Source organism: Phaethon aethereus, assembly GCF_964289735.1.
Source record: "Phaethon aethereus genome assembly, chromosome: 33".
NCBI classification, from domain to species: Eukaryota; Metazoa; Chordata; class Aves; order Phaethontiformes; family Phaethontidae; genus Phaethon; species Phaethon aethereus.
Genome location: NC_138609.1, coordinates 312,601 through 334,070, shown reverse-complemented (window position 1 = coordinate 334,070; position 21,470 = coordinate 312,601). Strand labels below are relative to the sequence as shown.

Genomic DNA, 21,470 nt, shown 5'->3' with positions numbered 1-21,470 from the left:
GGACCCCAGGGATAGTTTGGGGGGGCTCAGACACATGGGACCCTGGGGCAGTCTGGGGGTGCTCTGCCCTGTGGGAGCTTGGGGACAGTCTGGGGGGCTCAGCCCCATGGGACCCCAGGGACAGGTTGGGGGCTCAGTCCTTGCAGGACCCCAGGGATAGTTTGGGGGTGCTCAGCCCCATGGGACACTGGGGATGGTCTGGGGGGGCTCTGCCCCACAAGACCCTGAGGATGGTTTCAGGGGGTCTCTGTCTCTGTCCTAAAGCTGCTGGGTGACCCTGTGGGGGTGGCTTGGGGGGCTTCACCTCACAGTTGACAGGTGACCCCATGGGGCGACCCCATGGGTTGGGGGGGCTCAGCCCTGTGGGACCCCAGGACACTTTGGGGGGGTTGGGGATTGACCCAAGCGGGGGTCAAGGGGGGGGAACATGGAGGGGCATATGGGGGACAGTTGGGGACAAGGGGATGGATGGGGGTGAAGAAAGATGGATGGGTAGGGATGAAGGGATGAGGCTGGATGGAGGGATGGGGACATGGATGGAGCGATGGGGAGGGATGGGGACATGGATGGAGGGATGGGGAGGGATGGAGGGATGGGGACATGGATGGAGGGATGGGAGGGATGGAGGTGGACACAGGGATGAAGGTGGAAGGAGGGCTGAGGTTGGGTGGAGGAAGAAGAGCAGATGGAGCGACGGAATCAGCTGGAGAAAGATGGAGCGGGGGGATGGATGGGGATGGGGTGGAGGGATGGGGACAGATGGACGTGGATACAGACACGAGGATGGACACAGGCACCCCAGGAGACGCCACTTGCCCCCGCGTCCCCTCGTAGGCGCCTTCCTGGTGCACGTGGCCAGCTCCTGCCCGCTGGCGGCCAACGGCTCCGTGCTGGATTTCGACTTCACCCTGGTCTTCAACAAGAACCCGCTGGTCTGCTACGACCCCGACGCCCGGCGCTTCGTCCCCTGCGACTGGGGGCTGCTGCACGGCGTCGCCGGCCTGGTGGCCGCCGGCCTCAACAATGACACCGCCTGGGCGGAGCGCGCCGAAGCCCGGCACCGGGCCTGCCGCGACCTGGCCCCCCACTTCTGGGCCGCCACGGCGCTGCGGCGGAGTGAGCCCTGCGGCGCGGGGGGGCTTCGCACGGGGACATCGTGCGTGGGGGCTTTGCACGGGGACGTGGCGTAGGGTATAGTGTTGGGGGCGTTGCACGGGGCGTTGCACGGGGACGTTGCACGGGGACGTTGCACGGGGGTGTCGCACAGAACGTCACACGGGGCATTTGCACGGGGATGTTGCGTGGTGACATTGCACCAAGAGCTTGCACAAGGCGTTGCACGGAGCATCGCACGGGGACATCGCCCGGGGTGGGGAGGGGGTTCACCCCGGCACTGACCGCCCCCCTCCCCGCTCCAGCGCCACCCCAAGTCCGCATCATCCCCTCCAAGAACGGCAATGCCTGGGCGCCCGTGCTCCTCACCTGCCACGTCTGGGGCTTCTACCCCCCCGAGGTGACCGTCATCTGGCTGCACAACGGGGACATCGTGGGCCCCGGTGACCCCCCCCCCATCTCCGCCATCCCCAACGGTGACTGGACCTACCAGACGCAGGTGACGTTGATGGTGGCCCCGGTGGCCGGGGACACCTTCACGTGCTCGGTGCAGCACGCCAGCCTGGACCAGCCCCTCCTGGAGGACTGGGGTGAGTCGGGGTGGGGGAGGACACCCACCCGGGTGCCTGGGTCCTCACCGTGTCGCTGCTCACCCCTACCGTGTCCCCGAAGGTCCCGGCTTGTCCCCGGGGTTGACGTTGAAAGTGGCCGCGGCCACCGTGGTGATGGCGTTGGGGCTCGGCTTCTTCATCACTGGTGTCTACTGCTACCGGGCCAAGCCGCCAGCACCGGGTGAGCGGTCGAGGGGGGACAGGGACGGGGACAGTGGCTTGGCATGACAGGGACCCTCCTCACCCCCTCTGCTCCCTCTTGCAGGTTACACTCCCCTCCCTGGAGACAACTACCCCGCAGGTAACGGCACGTCCAGCCCGTCCCTATCCCCTGTCCCCAAAGGGCACGTCACCCCTTCTGCCACCCCGTGTCCCCCCCCAGGCAGCATCTGAGGACCCCCAGGATGGTGACATCCCGACCCCGACGGTCCCCTGCCACGTCCCCGTCGTACCGCGGTGTCGACAATAAAGACGTTCTGTGGCGATGAGGTGGCTTTGTATGGGGGATCCCACGTCGTTCCACCGAAGGGAAGGGCTGTGGGGACACGCACACGTGACGTGGCATGAGCGGGGCCGGGCATGAGTGACACCGGGCACGAGGGACACCGGGCACGAGGGATACCGGGCACGAGGGATACTGGGCACGAGGGGCACCACGCACAGGCAGTGCCGGGCACGAGGGACACTGGGCACAAGGGATGCCAGGTATGAGCATCGGTCATATTGACACGGTGCCCCACAACATCCTTCTCTCCACGTTGGAGGGATACGGAATTGATGGGGGGACTGTTGGGTGGGTGAGGAATTGGTTGGATGGTCACACCCAGAGGTCAACGGCTCAATGTCCAGATGGAGATCGGTGATGAGCAGCGTCCCTCAGGGGTCCATATCAGGACCAGCATTCTTTAATATCTTCATCAATGACATAGTGGGATCAAGGGCACCCTCAGCAAGTTTGCAGATGACACCAAGCTGAGTGGTGGGGTTGACACGCCTGAGGGACAGGATGCCATCCAGAGGGAGCTGGACAAGGTTGAGGAGTGGGCCCGTGTGAACCTCGTGAGGTTCAACAAGGCCAAGTGCAGGGTTCTGCACCGGGGTCGGGGCAACCCCCGGTATCAGCACAGACTGAGGGTGAAGGGATGGAGAGCAGCCCCATGGAGAAGGACTTGGGGGTCCTGGTGGGTGAAAAGCTGGACGTGAGCCGGCACTGTGCACTTGCAGCCCAAAAGCCAACCGTGTCTCGGGCTGCCCCCAAAGCCACGTGGCCATCAGGGCGAGGGAGGGGGTTCTGCCCCTCTGCCCCGCTCTGGGGAGACCCCCCTGCAGGGCTGCGTCCGGCTCTGGAGCCCTCGGCACAGGAGAGACACGGACCTCCTGGAGCGGGGCCAGAGGAGGCCACAGCAACGCTCCGAGGGCTGGAACAGCTCTGCTGGGAGGACAGGCTGGGAGAGCTGGGGGGGCTCAGCCTGGAGCAGAGAAGCTCCGGGGAGACCTTCCTGCAGCGGCCAGGGCTGAGAGGGGCTGAGGAGAAAGATGGGGAGAGATGTTTTAGCAGGGCCTGGAGCCACAGGACGAGGGGTGATGGCCTTAAACTAAAAGAGGGGAGATTTCGACTAGCTATGAGGAAGACATTTTTCACGCTGAGGGTGGTGAACCCCCGGCCCAGGTTGCCCGGAGAGGTGGTGGATGCCCCATCCCTGGAGACACCCCAGAGCAGGCTGGACGGGGCTCGGGGCACCCTGCGCTGGTTGGGGACGTCCCTGCTCATGGCGGGGGTTGACTTGATGGCCTGGACACGTCCCTTCCAGCCCAAATTATTCTGATTCCATGAGGGACACTGGGCGCAGGCAGTGCCGGGCACGAGGGACACTGGGTGCAAGGGACACCTCCCATAAGCCCCAGGGTGTGCCCACACCCCCCAGGTTTATTTTACCGCTTTCCCAGCTTTTTCACCCAATAAAACCCCACGGTGGTAAGCCGGGGTGGGGAGAGCTGTGGAGTGCTGGATGCCTGGGTCCCCCCCCGGGGTGGACTGGACGCTGGAGTCCCGGGGTGCCCCGGGGGAAGGGGGCAAGAGCCGGGGGGGGGAAGGTCTGCGCCTTGGGGGGAGCCCGGGGGTGACCCCGGGCTGGGGCGGGGGGGAATACGGCCAAAGCGAAGGGGGGGTCTCGGGCCCTGAGGAGGGGTCCGGGGAGGCTGAGGGGTGGGCTGCCCCGTGAGGGGACCCGGGCCGAGGGTACCGAGGGGGTGCGGGGTCCCGAGGGGGTCCCGGGGATTCCCCCGTCCCCGCCCCCCCCAACCCTGCGCTGCCGCCAGCGCTTTCGCTTTCGCTTCTCCCAACCTGCAGAGCCGGGATCTGCCCGGCGCCCGGTGACGCAAAAAGCGCCTCGGGCTGCCATTGGTGGGGCTGGGGCCGGCGGCACCAATCGCGGGGAAGGGCGGAGCTTGAGGCGGGTTCGGGGCGGGGCGAGGCGCGGCGGATCAGTCGCGCTGCGGCGCGGAGCGGAGCGATGGGGCCGGCCCGGGCGCTGGGGCTGGGGCTGCTGCTGGGGGTCCTCGGCGGGGCGGCGAGCGGTGAGCGCCGGCGGGGACCCGGGACCCTGGACCCGGGACCCGCCCTGGGGCCTCTCTACGTCCCCGTTCCCGGGCACCGGTGTCCCACTCCCTGGGCACCGGGACCCCCCCTTGAGTCCCCTTGATCCCCGGCCACTGCTGCCCCCCTCCCGGGCACCGGGGCCGCCCTGCACCCCCTTCCCTTGGCACCGGGACCCCTTCGAACCGCCCTTTCCGGCCACCCCGGTCCCCCTCTCCGGGCAGCGGGAACACCCGTGGAACAGCCGCCCCTTCCCCCCCCCCGCGTTCCCCCTTGCCGGGTACCAGGACCCCCCGCCTCGGACGCCCTTCCCGGTCCCCCGGACCCTCGCCCGGGTCTGCTTTCCTTGACACCGGGGCCCCTGGGCTCCCCTTCCTGGGCACCCCCCCGACCCACTTTTCCTTGTCACCGGGGACCCTCTGGGCTTCTCTTCCCGGGAACCGGGACCCCTCTCCCGTGCGCAACTCGCTCCCCCAGCACCCGTCACCAGTCACATCCCCCCTTGAAGCTGCCCCCTCCCCCCATCTGCTCCCCTGGGCTCCCCACCCAGCCTCGCTCTCCATCCCTGCCCCCTGGGCACCCTCACCCCTGTCTCCCCCCAGCCCGGCTGCCCCCCACCTCTCTGTCACCCCCCGTGTCCTCACAGGGCCCCACTCCCTGCGCTACTTCTTCGTGTCGGTGGCGGAGCCCAGCCCGGGGGTGCCCGAGTTCGTGACCGTGGGGTACGTGGATGGGACCCCCTTTGTGCGCTACGACAGCGAGACGAGGAGGATGGAGCCGCGGGCGGGCTGGATGGTGGGCAGCGTGGACCAGCGGTACTGGGACACCGAGACCCAGCGCGAACAGAGCAATCAGCTCGTTGCCCGCGTGAACCTGGACACAGCGCGGAACCGATACAACCAGAGCGGGAGTGAGTGCGGCTGGGCCGGGACGCTGTGGGACAAAGGCGTTCCTCCCCCCTCCTCCAAGATCCTGCCCTGCCCCACGCTGCTGCCCCGGCTTGTGCCGGCCCTTCCCTGCCCGGTGTCGTTGCCACAGGGCTCCCAGCCACCCAGTCCCCCAGCCCGAGGGTGGCCCGGCTGCCCTGTCCCAGCCCCACAGTGCTTGGCATCCCCTGTCCCAGAGCCAGAAGAGCTCCCCCCACCCCATCCCATCTCCTTGTCACCCCCACGGCATTTGGGACCCCATCCCAGCCCCTCGCTGTCCCAGGGTGCTGTGGGGCTGGGTGCCAGCCCGGCCATGCCCTGGGTGCAGGGGGGTCTGCATCATGGCTTTACGTGGCTGCCCCAGCGCTGGGGGTCCTGGGCAGGACCGGGGGCAGCCCTCGTGCCAGTGCGCAGTCCCCCCGGGCCCCCCCCCACGGGGCTGGAGTGGGGGGCACTGCCACCGGGTCTGTGCCCCACTGAAGACCCATTTCCCTGGACGCGTTTCAGGGGCTCAAACGCAGCAGTATATGTACGGCTGTGACCTCCTGGAGGACGGTAGCAACAGGGGGTTGTATCAGGCCGCCTTCGACGGGAGGGACTTCATCTCCTTCGACATGGACACGATGACGTTCACTGCGGCGGACGCGGCAGCAGAAATCACCAAGAGGAAGTGGGAGGCGGACGGGACTGTCGCTGAGGGGTTGAAGCAGTACCTGGAGAACATCTGCATCACGTGGCTGAAGAAATACGTGAGCTACGGGCAGGCCGTGCTGGAGAGGAAAGGTGAGGGCGGGATGGGGACCCTGGGGACGGGGCAGCGTGGGTGTGCGTGCCGGCCCTCACCGCCACCCCCTCCCCAGAGCCCCCGGCGGTCCGAGTGTCGGGGAAGGAGGCCGACGGGATCCTGACCTTGTACTGCCGTGCTTACGGCTTCTACCCGCGGCCCATCACCATCAGCTGGCTGAAGGACGGCGAGGTCCGGGACCAGGAGACCGAGTGGGGCGGCGTCACACCCAACAGCGACGGCACCTACTACACCTGGGCCTCCATTGAGGCCCGCCCGGAGGAGAAGGACAAGTACTGGTGCCGCGTGGAGCACGCCAGCCTGCTCGAGCCCGGCCTCTTTGCGTGGGGTGAGCCCGGAGACCTTGGGCATGTGGAGCGGTGGGCTGGGGTCGTTCCCCTTCCGCTCCTCATGGCCCTGCTCTTCCCCCAGAGCCGGAGTCCGACCTGTTCACCATCGTGCTGGCGGTGGCTCTTACTGTCGCCGTCCTGACTGTCATCGCCATCATCACCGGATTCGCCTGCTGGAAGTACAAATCGGGTAAAGCACTGGGGTGGCGAGGCAGAGGGGTGTGGGAGGAAGGCAGGGCCCAGGAGGCTGGGAGGGGCTGTGGGCGCGAGCCGCTGCGCTCCGGGGAAGCCCCGGAGCCTGGCAGCGGAGCGCGGTGGATGCTGATGCCTTCCTCTCTGCAGGGAAGAAGAAAAAGAAGGGCTATGGCATGGCGTCAAGTGAGTACCGGGGGCAGGTCCAGCTCCAGCCGCTGCCCGGTGCTGGGGTGGTCTCGTGGCTCCGCGTTCTGCCTGCCGCCGGCATTTCCCGGTCCCCCGTCCTCCCTGTGCTGCCCCTCTTTAAAGCCCCGTAGCAGGGGCATATGGAGGAGGCCGTCTCCGTTCTGGTGCCCGTGGCATCACCCCGCTCTCCCGGTGGCTGCAGCACGGCCGGCTCCTGGCACGCGCAGCGTGCCCGGAGCGAGGACGGGGCTGGCATCTCACAGCTATTTCTCTCGCGCAGGCACGGACGGGGAGTCCAGCATCTTGGCCGCAGGTACGGCGTGGGACCGGGGGCACGGACGGGGTGGCCCCAGCTCTCCCTGCTGCCCTATGGGACGCGCAGCCGGAGCAACGCCGGGCTGGGGGAGCGGGGCACCGAGACCCTCCCAGAGCAGAGGGTTGATGACAGGGACGTGGCCCTGGGTGACGCCCGTCTCCTCCTGTCCCCGCAGGGATCACCGCCTGACGGCTGCGCGAGGGACCAGCACGCGGCTGGATGCAGGGAGGTGCCGGGAGCTGCCTGCGGAGAGAGCTCGTCACGCTGCGCCTGCCCGCCCCCGGCTACGGTGCTGTCTCTGGCTGGGTGAACTTCCTTTTTCCAATATTTTTAAAATGGGGCACTGTAATTATAACGGGCGTTTTCATTTTGAGGTTGTAACCGATTTCTTCTGTATGTATACCTTTCCTGGCGCACACAATAAATGCTGGTCCCCACCCTCCGGCGGGCTGTGCCTCCTTTCCCAGTGCCTGGGCTGGTCTCGCAGCCTCGGGTCAAGGGCTGGACTGGTTTTAGCTGGGCCAGAGTTGATTTTCCTCATAGCAGCCCGGCACGGGGTGGCATTTAGGATTTGTGACCAAAACAACGTTGGTAACACGGCGATGGATCTGAACGGCGTTGGCGCAGCCCCAAGGCCGCCTCCGTTTCTCGCTTGGCCCCCCCCGCCGGCGAATAGATGGGGGTTGCGCAAGATGTTGAGAGGGGACCCAACCAAGCAGATGACTCAACCTAAGGAGAGAGATTCCAGGCTGTGTCGTGTTGTGCTCAATGAAAAGGGGGAAAAGAGGGGGTTGAGGGGGACTGGCCGGCTTTTCCTCGGGAACTAGCTGGGCACCCGTGTCCCTGTGGTGGAGGGGGTGAGCTCTGAGGCCACGCAAACGGGCACTGCGAAGAAGGTCTCCTGCCCTGAGGCCATGGAGATGGGTGCTGATAAGAAGGCCTCTCGCTCCAAGGACATGCGGATGGGGCCGAGAAGGTCGGCCGCACTGAGGCCGTGTGGATGGGCGCCGAGGTGAACGTCTCCCGGTTTGAGGTCATGCAAACAGTCGCTGCAACTAAACCAGGGACTCAACTCTCAACTGTCATAGTTACTCTTGCAGTCGAGGGGACACAGTGGAAATCCACTCAGTGGACTCTTCCCCTGAGAGGGGCCAGAGGCAGGAACAACCTGGTCCCCACCCCTGACGGGGCTGCGAGATACGGGGAACGATTTTGTCCATCGGCCAGGCGAAGACCATTGCTCCGGTGCTGGCATCGTGGGGCTAACAGGCTGGAGCGAGAAGGTAGGGAAGCCCAGCAGCTGGGATCCATCCAGGGCCTGTGGGATTGATGGAGCGCAAGAGGGGCAGCCACCCGCAGCCTCTGGCGGTGGCTCTTCTCGAGCGTGAAGGCGAAGTATCCTCTCGAGGAAGACCCGGTAACGTGGCGAGGCGAGCGGTCTACCGGAGAGGAAGGTATCCGGTATCTGAGGGCATTCACGGTGCTCTACGGTGCCGCGGCCGATAACCCGGCCCCCAAAGATCCGGATGGCACCCAGCGCAGATGTTTGTACGGAGCACGCCGACGCGCGCCAGCCCAGCCGCGGTGGGTTGGGCAGACGTGGAAGGCTCCGACTGTCCACGGAGCGGTCGGCCAGCTCCAGCGGCTCAAGCAGAACCTCTGTCCCCCTCCCCGCCGCGGGTCTTTGAGCTGTGGATAGGTTGTTCCCCAAGGTCCGACCACTGGAAGGGTCTAGCATCTCGGCTGCCACCAGCCTGCTCAACGCAACGGGGACCGTGGGCCCGGGCCACGCGCCACCGCCGTCTGCATGGCCGTGGCGAGGCCACGAGGAAGCGGCACGGTGCAGCTACCTCGGTCCTGGAAGCCCACGTACAGGAATTGTGGGGAAAAACCGTCTAAAATGGGACCGTCCGGGAAGACGGCTGCTCCGGTTGCCGTTGAGCAATTCCCCGGGCGCAGGAGACGGGCTGAGGCCGCCGCTCTTCCTCCTGACCCTGCTCCAGTGGACGTGCGTCCCTGCGGGGCCGAACCGGATGAACCTTTGTTTCAGGCCGTGGGCGTTACGGGGAGCGACCCGGCGCTGCCGTAAGGAACGCCGGCCCTCTGCCACCCCAAACCGCGTCCTGGGGGGAGTCCTTGCCGACTCCTTCGGTGACACCCCCTCCCCGGACCGCGTTTCTTGTGCGCGGGCGCGCGCGGCTCTCCCGCGTTCCGCCCGGGGCCTCTGGGCCGCGGGAGCTCGGCCGGGGCAGAGCCCCATGGGGTGGGTGTCCCGGCGCCGCGGCCCTGGAGGACGCCGAGGCCGGCGGCAGAAACGCGAGCGGCTCGGCTAGACCCGGGCCGGGAGCGCCGCGGCGAGCTCCGCGCGGCTGCGCGGGCCCCGACGCGTGGGGGAGAGACGCGACGTACGGGTGGGCTGGCGCCCGGGGGGGGCTGCAGCCGCCGGACCCCCGCAGCCATCGCGCGGGTCCTTCGCCCACGTGAGCGACGCGCCGGAATCCGGCGAGCGAAGCCTCCGGCGCCTAAAGGACGGCGGCCGCGACGCCTCGGGGGGAGGCCGGCGGACGGATCGGACCCGAGCAAGGCGAGCGCTGCCCGCGGCGGCACTGGCACCCGGAGGGCGAGCGCCCACCACCCAAAGCCGGGCTGGGCTGTGCCCCCCCCCGCCATGACCCAGCCCGCTGCTCTCCGAAGCGATTCTGCTTTATTTTGTACAAATTTGACGGAATCACAGAATCATTAAGGTTGGAAAGGACCTTCAAGATCATCAAGTCCAACCACCAGCCCAACACCACCGTGGCCACTAAACCATGTCCCGAAGTGCCACATCCACACCCATGAACTCCACCACCTCCCTGGGCAGCCTGTGCCAACGCTTGACCGCACTCTCGGTGAAGAAATTTTTCCTAATATCCAACCGAAACCGCCCCCGGCGCAACGTGAGGGCGTTTCCTCTCGTCCCGTCGCCGGTTACGTGGGAGAAGGGGCCGACCCCCCCCTCCCCACACCCCCTTTCAGGCAGCTGTGGAGAGCGATGAAGGCTGCCCTCAGCCTCCTCTTCTCCAGCCTGAACACCCCCAGCTCCCTCGGCCGCTCCCCATCAGACTTGTGCTCCAGCCCCCTCTCCAGCTCCGTCGCCCGTCTCTGGACACGCTCCGGCACCTCAACGTCCTTCTTGGCGCGAGGGGCCCCACGCCGAACGCGGGATTCGAGGTGCCGGTGCCACCGGTGCCCGGCACAGGGGCACGATCCCTGCCCGGCTGCTGCTGGCCACACCAGCGCTGGTACGGGCCAGGACGCTGGTGGCCGCCTTGGCCACCTGGGCACCCGCCGGCTCACGTCCCGCCGGCTGTCGACCAGCACCCCCAGGTCCTTTCCCCCGGCAGCTCCCGCCGCTCCTGCCCGAGCCTGGAGCGTTGCCTGGGGTTGTTGTGACCCAAGTGCAGGACCCGGCACTTGGCCTTGTTGAACCTCACGCAGTTGACCTTGACCCATGGACCCAGCAGACCCCCCTGCAGAGCCCTCCCGCCCTCCAGCAGATCAACGCTCCCACCCAACGCGCTGTCACCCGCGCACTGACTGAGGGAGCACGCGATTTCTGTCCCATCGGGGGCAGAGGGTCCCCCCGGCCGCCCCAGTGCTGCCCCCAGCCCTGCAGCCTCTTCCCCCCCAAGCCCTGGGGTTCCCCAACGCAGCCCGGCCACAAACAGAAGAGTTTATTTCAAACGCCGTGTCCCGTGGCCAGCCCTGCCGGTTGCCGGCCCCACGGCACGCAGCAGGGCCGGGCAGCGTGCCAGGCCTGGCGCCCGCGCTCGCCCCTCGCAGCTCTCACGGTCCCTTGTCGCAGCTTGTGCTGTCCCCATCCTTCATCCTGGTGTCCCTGTCACAGCTTCCCGTGTCCCCCTCCCTGCTCCTCGTGTCCCCATCCCAGCTCTTGGTGTCCCCATCCCTGCTCCTGGTGTCCCCATCCCATCTCCTGGTGACCCCATCCCTGCTCCTCGTGTCCCCATCCCATCTCTTGGTGTCCCCACCCCATCTCCTGGTGACCCCATCCCTGCTCCTGGTGTCCCCACCCCATCTCCTGGTGTCCCCATCCCTGCTCCTGGTGTCCCCATCCCTGCTCCCAGTGTCCCTGTCCTGGTTTGTGGTGTCCCCACACCTGTCCCCCGTGTCCCCATCCCACGTCTCGCTGTCCCCATCCCTGCTCCTCGTGTCCCCATCGCAGCTTCCAGCGTCCCCCCCCGTGCTCCCAGTGACCCCACCCGTGTCCCCAGTGTCCCCGTCCCAGCTGCCGCTGTCCCCATCCCTTGGTGTCCCCAACCGGGCATCTGCTGTCCCCCCCCCCAGCTCCTGCTGTCCCCCCCCCTCCTTCCCCACGTCCCCGGCCCCCGCCGGCCCCCGCCGCCCCCCGCCCTGCAGCAGGCGCCAGGAGCGGCTGCCGGGGCGCAGCAGCTCCCCGGGGGACCCCAGCTCGTGCAGTCGTCCCCCCGCCAGCACGGCCACCCGCGGCGCCCGCATGGCCAGGGCCACCTGCCCCGTCACCAGCAGCACCGCGCGCCCGGCCCCGCCGGCTCCGAAGATCTGCTGCTCCACCTGCGGCGCGCGGCACCGTCAGTGGGGACCCCCCGGGGCGTGGGGACACGGGGGGCGTGGGGGGCCGGGGCCCAGGGCACACGGGGACCGAGGGGACGTGGCGAGCGGTGTCCCCGGAGACGTGGGGACCAAGGGGACAACGGGGTGTAGGGCCCCCCCCAGGGGACGCGAGGAGGGGGGACCCAGGGGACCCCCAGCGACCGGGGCGCTGCCGGGAGAGGGGCCCGGGGGACAGCGGGACGGGGGCCAAGGGGACACCGGGATTGGGGACCGGCGTGGGGACGCAGAGAGCAGGGGGCCCCCAGGGACCGGGGCGCTGCCGGGCACGGGGCCCCGGGGGACGCGGGGGTCACCTCCCACCTGCAGCCGGCTCTCGGCGTCCAGGGCGCTGGTGGGCTCATCGAGGATGAGGACACGGGGGTCCCTCACCAGGGCACGAGCCATGGCCACCGCCTGCCGCTGTCCCCCGGAGAGCCGCCCCCCGAGCTCGCCCACCTCTGCGCCAGACGGGGGTCAGGGTGCGCACACGGGGGCACGGGCACGCCGGGGGGGGACACGTCCTACCTGTGTCGTAGCCGCGGGGCAGGCGGGTGACGAAGGCGTGGGCACCCGCCCGGCGGGCGGCCGCCGTCACCTGCGCCCGGCTGCGGCTGCCCGGCCCGTAGGCGATGTTGGCGTGGAGCGAGCGGGAGAAGAGCGGCGGCTCCTGGGGCACGGCGGCCACCTGCGGCGGAGGGGACGGCTGGGGCCGCGGCGGGGCCGCGGCAGGGGAGGGGTGGGCACGGCTGCGGGGACACGGCGGCGGAGACGACGAGGATGCGGCAGGGACGCCGCGGGGACGCGGCGGGGACGTGGCGGCGGCCGCGGCGGGGCCGGCTGGGGACAGAGTGGGGACGCGGCGGCGACACGGCAGGGACGTGGGGATGTGGCAGGGACGGGCTGGGGACACGTCAGGGGTGCGTCTGGGACGTGGTGGGGGTCGTGGTGGGAGAAGTGCTGTGGACTCGGTGGGGACGCGGCGTGAACGTGGCAGGGACGTCTGGGCAGGCAGCGGGGACGTCGTGGGGCCACGGTGGGGATGGCTGGTGACACGGGGGTGGCACTGGGGACCCGTTGGGGACAGCTGGTGACACGGGGGTGGCGTTGGGGACCCGTTGGGGACGGCTGGTGACACGGGGGTGGTGTTGGGGACCCATTGGGGATGGCTGGTGACACGGGGGTGGCACTGGGGACCCGTTGGGGACAGCTGGTGACACAGGGGTGACGTTGGGGACCTGTTGGGGATGGCTGGTGACACAGGGGTGGCACTGGGGACCCGTTGGGGACAGCTGGTGACACAAGGGTGGCGTTGGGGACCCATTGGGGACAGCTGGTGACACAGGGTGGCACTGGGGACCCGTTGGGGACAGCTGGTGACATGGGGGTGGTGTTGGGGACCCATTGGGGATGGCTGGTGACACGGGGGTGGCGTTGGGGACCCATTGGGGATGGCTGGTGACACGGGGGTGGCACTGGGGACCCATTGGGGACAGCTGGTGACACGGGGGTGGCACTGGGGACCCGTTGGGGACAGCTGGTGACACGGGGGTGACGTTGGGGACCTATTGGGGATGGCTGGTGACACGGGGGTGGCACTGGGGACCCGTTGGGGACAGCTGGTGACACAAGGGTGGCATTGGGGACCCATTGGGGACGGCTGGTGACATGGGGGTGACGTTGGGGACCCGATGCTGGTGACGGGGCGGTGGTGGCACCTGGCAGCGCAGGTAGTGGTGCTGGTAGGCAGGGAGGGGGTGACCGTCCAGCAGCACCCGGCCGGCCGCCGGCGGGCGCAGGCGCAGGACCAGGGACACCAGGGTGCTCTTCCCCGCCCCCGGGGGGGCCACCACCGCCAGCACCTCCCCGGGGCGCAGCTCCAGGGACACGCCCTGAGGGGACAGAGGTGACACCCCCGCGCCCCCTCCCCCAGCATCCCCGGCCCTCCCCGTGCCCTCCCTGCCATGTCCCCACCGTGTCCCCGTGGCCGCCCACCGTGTCCCCACACCCTCCCCACCACGGCCCCGTGTCCCCATGCCCTCCCTCCCCACAGTGTCCCTACGTCCCCATGCCATGTCCCCACGCCCTCCCCGCCACGGCCCCGTGTCCCCATCCACGTCCTCGTGCCCTCCCCACTGCGTCCCCCCATCACGTCCCCACGTCCCCCACCCTGTCCCTGTGCCCACCTTGAGGACGGGCTCTTGGTGCTCGGGGTAGGAGAACCAGACGTCCTCAAGCTGGAGGTGGCCCTGCAGGACATCGGGCGCCAGCGTCCCCGCGGGTGCCACCTGCTCCTCCTGGTCCAGGAATTCAAAGATCTTCTCTGAGGAGCCCACGGCCTTGGTCATGTTGGGGTAGTGGTGGAGCAGGACCTGGGGACATGGCCAGGAGGGTGTGGGGACGTGGGGAACCAACATGGGGGCATGACCAGGAGCGTGTGGGGACATCGGGAACCAACATGGGGACACAGCAGGGACGTGGCCAGGAGGGTGTGGGGACACAGTGGGGAACCAACATGGGGACACAGCAGGGACATGGCCAGGAACGTGTGGGGACATGGGGCACGGGCATGGTGACACAGGGACACAGCTGGGAGGGTGTGGGGACATGGAGGACACAGGGACATGGTGGAAGCAGTGTGGGACACGGCAGGGAGGCCATGGGGACATGGCAGGGCATGGGAGACGGAAGGGAGGACACAGGGACACAGAGGGACACAGTGGGGAGGGTGTGGGGACATGGGGAATGCGCATGGGGACACTGTTGGGAGGGCGTGGGGCACAGGGCATGGTGGGGATGGCCTGGGATCATGGGTGGCCATGGGGACACACTGGGACTGGCACGGGGACACAGCGGGGAGAACGCAGGGACATGGGGAATGGCTTTGGGGACACGCTGTCCCCTCGGCTCACCTCCACAGCCTCGGTGAACTGCATCTGGTAGATGAGGAAGGTGACGAGGTCCCCGGTGGTGATGGTCCCTGTGGCCACCAGCTGTCCCCCGTAGCAGAGGAGCCCCAACTTCAGGGCCAGCGCCGAGAACTGGGGACACCGCAAGGAGGTCACTGCTGGGGGACACCACGGCGGGTCCCCCCGTCACCCTCCTCGCTGCGGCCACCTCTCTGCAGGGTCACGGAGGTCCCAGCCTTACACTGTCACCTCCCCCACGCCGTCACGTTCCCTCCATGTCCCAGAGATGTCACATCCCCCACGTCACCGAGCCCCTGTGCCCCAGATCCCCTGCGCTGTTGTATTCTGTGTCCCGATGTCCCCATGTCATTGTGTCCCCCAGCCCCGTGCCACCTTGTCCCCATGTCCCCTAACCCCTGTGCCTTCACATCCCCCAGCCCCGTGCCACTGCATCACCATGTCCCCTATCCCCGCGCCACCACGTCCCCCAGCCCCGTGCCACCACGTTCCCATGTCCCGTCACCCCCGTGCCGTCACATCCCCACGTCCCCTGTCCCCGTGTCCCCTGTCCCGTACCCCGCTGGCCCAGAGGGTCGCGGCGTAGGTGGCCGCCTCCTTCCCCTCCAGCCGGTAGACGTGGCGCAGGCGCTGGTGGTACCGCTCCGCCGCCCCGGCCTCGTGGGCGAAGCTGCGGACGGTGGCCACGGCCTGGAAGGTCTCCACCGCCACCTCAGTGGCACCCGCCAGCGCCTCCTGCACCCGCCGCGACAGCCCCTGGGGACAGCGGTGTCACCTCGAGGCGGGGCAGCGGGGGGGGATGGCAGGCACAGGGAGGGGACGGGCGCACGTGGAGGGGACAGTGGGCACAGGGAGGGGACAGTGGGGATATGGAGGGGACAGCGGGCAAATGGAGGGGACGGTGGGCGCATGGCGGGGACAAGGGGTGCAGGGAGGGGACAGTGGGGATACGGAGGGGACAGCGGGCAAATGGAGGGGACGGTGGGCACGTGGCGGGGACAAGGGGTGCAGGGAGGGGACAGCAGTCGTGGGAAGGGACGGTGGGTACAGAGAGGGGACAGTGGGCACAGGGAGGTGACAAAGGGCCTGTGTCCCCCCCCAGCACCTGCTGGATCTTGCCGACACCTCGGGGCAGCAGCAGGAGGGCGGGCAGCGACAGGAGGGTGACGACGGCCAGGCGAGGTGACAACCACGCCATGGTGAGCAGGAGACAGACACCCCGCGCCAGGTACCACAGCAAGATGCTGAGCGCCTCGGCCACCGCCGCGTGGGTGGCCTGCACGTCCCCCGTCACCCGCGCCGTCACTGCCCCTGTGCCTGTCACCTGCAGAGAGGTGACATCCTGTCGCAGGACGGCAGCGAAGACGCGACGTTGGAGACGTCCCAGTGCCCGGCTCAGCATCCCCGCGTAGGTGACGTCGCAGGTGAATTCGGTGACGGCGCTGCGGCGGTGACACCGGGGTGGCTTAGTGTGGGGACACATGTGTCACCCCACCCGTGTGACATCTCCGGTGTCACCGTCCTACCTGCCGAGCCCCAGCAGCGCCATGGGCCAGGCGGCCGCCATCTCGTCCTCACTGGTCACCCAGTCGGTGACGCGCCCCACGAAGTAGGGGACGGCCACCTCCCCTGCCGGGGACACACACACGACGTCAGGGCGATGGGGCCCCCCGGGTCTGTGTCAGCCCCCCCCGGGGGACACACACATCATGGTGGCACCTCAAAGGGTCTGGTGATGCACCCCCCCCGCCTCCGTCCCACTGGGTGCTGTCCCCCCCCAGCTCAGGGCATACCCCCCCGCTGGGTGCTGCCCCCCGCCCCCAAACTGGGTGCTGCCCCCCCCAAGCTCCAAGCACCCCACCACTGGGTGCCCCCTCCCCCGCCCCCCGGTACCGAGGACCGAGGCCGCCATCAGCGCCGCTACCCCCGCGCAGCGCCGGCGCTCGGGGCTCAGCAGGGCCAGGAGGCGGCGGGCGGGGGCCGCCCCCATCGTGCGGCCCGGCCCGGCCCGGCCCCGGTCCCGGTCCCGGTCCCGGTCCCGGTCGCCGCCGTTTCTCGGAAAGCGAAACCCCGCGGGGGGCGGGGCCGGCGGCGGCTGCGCGTGGCCCAGCCCCGGGCACGTGGGGGTGGGCACCGGGCATCCGCGGGGGGGGCACCGAGGGGGGGGCACCCGAGAGTCTGCGCGGGGCCCCGGGCACCGCCGGCGGGGGGGGGGGGGGGGGGGGTCCCTCCGGGCATCCGCGGGGGGGCACCGGGAGGCCCCGCCCTCCGTGACCCCGCTCGCGCTGCCTCTGAGGGACGGGGGCGGGGGCAGGGAGGGGGCAAGAGCCGGCCGGGCGGCGCTGATTGGCCGAGGCGGCGGCGTCCTCAGTTGCCGGGCAGATCGAGCCGGAGCAGTTTGGCGCGGGGCGTGGTGCAGGGAGGGGGCGGGGTAGAGGGCGGGGTGGGCGGGGAGGCGGGCGGGGCGAGCAGGGCGAAGGTAGTCGAGGCGCGAGGAGATGGGCGGGGCGGTGAGCGGAGGAGGCGGGGCGATGGGAAGAGAAGGCAGGGCGAGGGGCGGGGCGAGGGCGGAGGGGGCGGGGCGAGGGCGGAGGGGGCGGGGCGAGGGCGGAGGGGGCGGGCCCGCCAAAGTGAAACCAAAAGGCGGCGCGATGGGACCGTGCTGGAAGGTACCGGGTGGGACTGCGGCTACTGGGGGCTGGTACTGGGAGCACTGGGTGAGCCCCAGGGTGCCGGGTGGAGTCCAGGGGAGCTGAGGGGGCCAGACTGGGAGTGCTGGTGTTGACTGGTGAGCATCCTTGGGTGCTGGCCAGGGTCTTGGGGGTCCAGACTGGGACTGAGGGGCTGGACTGGGAGCACTGGTGTTGACTGGTGAATTCCCTAGGGTGCTGAGTGCAGCTGAGGGGAGCTGTACTGGGAGCACTGGTGAGCACCCCCAGCCATGGCGCTGCTCCCTGCTGTCCGCCTGGCCTGCCTCCTGCTCCTGGCTGACCTGGTAGTGCTGGCGGTACTGGCCCAGCTGGCCCCGGTGCTGGCCCAGTTGGGCCTGGCAGCCGTCTGGCTGGAAGCTGCACTGCGGCTGCCGACGTTTGTCGCGGTGGGGCGGCTGCTGGCGCCGGGGGGTCCCCAGGGACCCGCTGTCGTGCTCAGCCTCACCCCCGCCACCTTCCTCACTCTCCGGAGCCTCCTGGTGCCGCACGGTGCAGCACCGACGCTGCTGGCCACAGCCGCGCCGGCGTGGTTGGCGTTGACCCACGGCGTGACCGCTGCGGCTCTGCTGGCTTGGGCCGCGCCAGCGCCCGGCGAGGCCGTGGGCACCGAGTCGCCGGTGGCCGTGCGGCGGTTGCTGGCGCTGGCGTGGGCCGAGTGGCCCGTCCTCGGCAGCGCCTTCCTCTTCCTGGCGTTGGCCGTGCTGGGTGAGTGATGGTGGATGTGGCGGGGGTCCTGGTGTTGGCACTGCCAAACCCCCGCCTCGCTGACACCCCCCTGCCCCACCGGTGCCTGCCCAGGTGAGACCGCGGGGCCATATTGCACCGGCAAAGCCCTGGACGCCATCCGGCGCGGGGACGGAGCCACCGCCTTCACTGTCGGCCTGGTCCTCGCTGCCGATTTGGGCAGGTGGGCGTCCCTGTGTGTCCCTTGTCCGTCCGTCTGTCAGCCACAGCCGGGCTGACGGGGGGGGTCCCTGTGTCCATCCCCCCGCCCTCAGGTCGCTGTTTGCCGGCTGCCGCGGGGGTCTCTTTGTCTTTGCACAAGCCCGGCTGAAACTGAGCACCCGCTACCGGCTCTTCTCCCACCTGGTACGGCAGGATCTGGCCTTCTTCCAGAGAACACCGGCAGGTGTGTGCGTGTGGGGGCCCCATCTCCCCCCCCAGGACCCCCAACCCCACCACTGACCCCTCATCGTCCCCACAGCCGAGCTGTCTTCCCGGTTGGCCAACGACGTGCCCTTGCTGTGCCAGGCGGTGCCGACCAGCGCCAACGTGGCGTTGCGGAGCTTGGGGACGGCGTTGGGGTTGGGTGGCTTCATGGTGGGGCTCTCGCCCCGCCTGGCGCTGCTGGCGCTGCTGGAGGTGCCCCTCACCATCACCGCACGCAAGGTCTACGACGCCCGGTACCAGGTGACAGTGGGGACGGGATGGGGACAGGAGAGGATGGGGGGGACAGGATGGAGACCAGAGAGATGGGATGGTGGGAATGGGGACAGGATTGGGACAGCGGGGATGGGATGGGACGATGGGAACGGGATAGCCGATGGGGGCCAGAGGGGATGAGATGGTGGGAATGGGAGTGGTGGGGATGGGATGGTGAGATGGGGATGGGATGGGACAATGGGGACAGGATAGCTGGTAGGGACCGGGGGGATGGGATGGTAGGAATGGAAATGGTGGGATGGGGACCAGGGAGATGGGATGGGATGGTGGGGATAGGATATGATGGCAGAGTGGGGATGGGATGGGGAAGATGGGGACGGTGGGGATGGGAGACCAGGGGGATGGGATGGTGACCAGGAGCATGGAATGATGGGGATAGGATGGGACAACTGGGGACAAGGTGGGGATGGTGGGGATGGGACGGGATGGTGGGGATGGGATGGGACTGTGGCAACAGGATAGTGGGAGTGGGAATGGGATGGGGTAGTGGTGTGGGGACAGGATAATGTGGCGGGGACAGGATGAGATGCAATGCGATGGGATGGCAGGATGGGGGAATGGGAATGGTGGGAACAGGATGGGATGGGGACGAGATGGCAGGGATGGGAATGGGATAATGGGATGCGGGGGGTGGGATGGAGATACAGGATCGGGACAGTGGGGAGAAGGTCATTGGGGATGGGGTGGGATCAACAGGGATGAGGATGGTGGGGTGGGGACCCTGGGGTGGAGACAGAGCTTTGTGGCTGATGGGGAGGGGCCGGGCCAGGCCGGTGGGGATGTCCCGTTGCCGCCCTGTGGGCTCTGAATCCGGCCGCCCCCGCCCAGGTGCTGCAGCGAGCCGTGCTGGACGCCACGGCCAACACGGCGGCGGTGGTGCAGGAGGCCGTCTCCTCCATCGAGACGGTGCGGACCTTTGCCGGGGAGGAGGAGGAGGAGCGCCGCCACGGCCAGGCGGTGGCCAAGATGCTGGGGCTGAAGGACCGGGTGGACGTGGAGCGGGCACTCTTCACCCTCATCCAGCGGGTGAGGCGGGCACAGGAGGGACCCTGGCATCTGGGCAGCCCTGTCCGTCTGTCCCCGCCCGCCCCACGCGCTGACCCCCATCCCTGCAGGCGCTGCAGCTGGCCGTGCAGGTGCTGGTGCTCTACCACGGGCACCAGCAGCTCCGCGAGGGGACCATCACCGCCAGCAGCCTCGTCACCTTCCTCCTCTACCAGGCTAAAGTCGGCCGCCACGTGCAGGTAAGACCATGTGGCGCATGCGCGTCCCCCACCACGTCCGTTTGTCCCCGTCCCTGGTGCCAGCGGCTCCGTCCTGCACAGGACGTGGTCTTCGGCCACGGTGACTTGCTGAGCAAAGCGGCGGCCGGCCGCAAGATCTTGGAGTACCTGGACCGGGAACCCACTGGGGACACCGGGGGCACGCGAGCGCCCGCCACGCTGCAGGGCCACGTCACCTTCCAGCACGTCTCCTTCGCCTACCCCGCGTGCCCCGAGCACCTCGTCCTGCAGGTAGAGCAGGGGGTCTCGGGGGTCCCCGAGGACCCACCGCCACTGCTGCCGCATCCTGCCCCCCCCTCCAGGACGTCTCCTTCGAGCTGCGCCCCGGCGAGGTGACGGCTCTGGTAGGACTCAACGGCAGCGGGAAAAGCACCTGCGCGGTGCTGCTGGAGCGATTCTACGAGCCCGCGGCCGGGGAGGTGCGGCTGGACGGGGTGCCGCTGCGGGACTACGAGCACTGCTACCTGCACCGCCAGGTGAGGGCGGCGGCGGGCGAGCAGGCGGGCAACACAACTGTGCTGAGCGGTGCCCGGTCTTAGCCTGGGCCTGCGGCAGGTGGCCTTGGTGGGGCAGGAGCCCGTGCTTTTCTCCGGCACCATCCGAGACAACATCACCTTCGGGCTGGAGGGCTGCGGGGAGGAGGAGGTGAGGGCGGCTGCCGCCAGCGCCGGCGCCCTGGGCTTCATCTCGGCACTGGACCAGGGTTTCGACACTGGTGAGTGCTGGGGGGCTGTTGGGGGGACCCCCAGGCACCCGGGTCCCACTCACCCCCCAGCCTTTCATCCTGCAGATGTGGGGGAGAAAGGGGGACGGCTCTCGGCGGGGGAGAAGCAGCGCATCGCCATCGCCCGGGCCCTGGTGCGGCGACCCGCCGTCCTCATCCTCGATGAAGCCACCAGTGCCCTGGACGGGGATGGCGAGGTGGCGGTAAGCGGTGGGAGGTGCTGGGGTGGGGAGGGTCCTGGCCCCGTGGCGGGTGCCGAGGGTGCTGGCATGTCCCGCAGCTGCAGCAGTGGGTGCGGAGCGGGGGGGTCCAGACGGTGCTGCTCATCACCCATTGCCCGCGGATGCTGGAGGCGGCCGACCGCGTCGTGGTGCTGGAACGCGGCACCGTGGTGGCGACGGGGACACCCACCGAGCTGCGGAGCCGCCGCGAGCCCTACAGCCGCCTGCTGCAGCCCTGCCCCAGCACGGGGGGGTGGCCCGACACCACGGGGAAGGGCTACGGGGAGCAGCGGCCGGCTCCTGGCCCTGCGGCTGGGCGGGAGGAGGGGGCTGCTCCGGTCAGGATGGAGATTTGTACAAAATAAAGCAGAATCGCTTCGGAGAGCAGCGGGCTGGGTCATGGTGGGGGGGGGCACAGCCCAGCCCGGCTTTGGGTGGTGGGCGCTCGCCCTCCG

General features: G+C 69.1%; 4 protein-coding genes and 1 long non-coding RNA gene across 5 annotated transcripts; 4 read left to right on the top strand and 1 right to left on the bottom strand.

The window, feature by feature from the left end:
• Nucleotides 1–749: 749 nt before the first annotated feature.
• Nucleotides 750–2,117, top strand: LOC309414841 (HLA class II histocompatibility antigen, DM beta chain; the record flags this gene model as incomplete). Its single annotated transcript, XM_082012217.1, has 5 exons — nucleotides 750–1,116; nucleotides 1,419–1,703; nucleotides 1,786–1,905; nucleotides 1,990–2,025; nucleotides 2,107–2,117. 5 exons carry the CDS (start codon nucleotides 750–752, stop codon nucleotides 2,115–2,117), a joined length of 819 nt encoding a protein of 272 aa, XP_081868343.1.
• A 2,120-nt stretch (nucleotides 2,118–4,237) lies between these two features.
• Nucleotides 4,238–6,477, top strand: LOC309414840 (class I histocompatibility antigen, F10 alpha chain-like; the record flags this gene model as incomplete). Its single annotated transcript, XM_082012216.1, has 4 exons — nucleotides 4,238–4,301; nucleotides 4,967–5,230; nucleotides 5,754–6,029; nucleotides 6,107–6,477. Coding segments are annotated over 4 exons (975 nt in total), but the record flags the coding sequence as incomplete, so codon positions are not given.
• Nucleotide 6,478: 1 nt separating this feature from the next.
• LOC309414878 lies at nucleotides 6,479–7,488 on the top strand. Its single transcript, XR_014181505.1, has 4 exons — nucleotides 6,479–6,570; nucleotides 6,723–6,758; nucleotides 7,042–7,074; nucleotides 7,253–7,488. It is a non-coding gene; the product is annotated as an uncharacterized lncRNA (long non-coding RNA).
• A 3,417-nt stretch (nucleotides 7,489–10,905) lies between these two features.
• Nucleotides 10,906–17,576, bottom strand: LOC309414839 (antigen peptide transporter 1-like; the record flags this gene model as incomplete). The annotated part of the gene is made up of 11 exons (XM_082012215.1): nucleotides 10,906–11,670; nucleotides 12,031–12,167; nucleotides 12,235–12,394; nucleotides 13,425–13,598; nucleotides 13,893–14,078; nucleotides 14,619–14,747; nucleotides 15,192–15,389; nucleotides 15,739–16,075; nucleotides 16,160–16,262; nucleotides 16,527–17,449; nucleotides 17,548–17,576. The coding sequence occupies 11 exons, from the start codon at nucleotides 17,574–17,576 to the stop codon at nucleotides 10,906–10,908; spliced, it is 3,141 nt and encodes a 1,046-aa protein (XP_081868341.1).
• TAP2 (transporter 2, ATP binding cassette subfamily B member) lies at nucleotides 17,575–21,380 on the top strand (the record flags this gene model as incomplete). Its single annotated transcript, XM_082012237.1, has 11 exons — nucleotides 17,575–18,049; nucleotides 18,143–18,251; nucleotides 18,343–18,473; nucleotides 18,549–18,754; nucleotides 19,616–19,813; nucleotides 19,903–20,031; nucleotides 20,113–20,301; nucleotides 20,373–20,546; nucleotides 20,626–20,785; nucleotides 20,861–20,997; nucleotides 21,075–21,380. The coding sequence occupies 11 exons, from the start codon at nucleotides 17,575–17,577 to the stop codon at nucleotides 21,378–21,380; spliced, it is 2,214 nt and encodes a 737-aa protein (XP_081868363.1).
• Nucleotides 21,381–21,470: the final 90 nt, after the last annotated feature.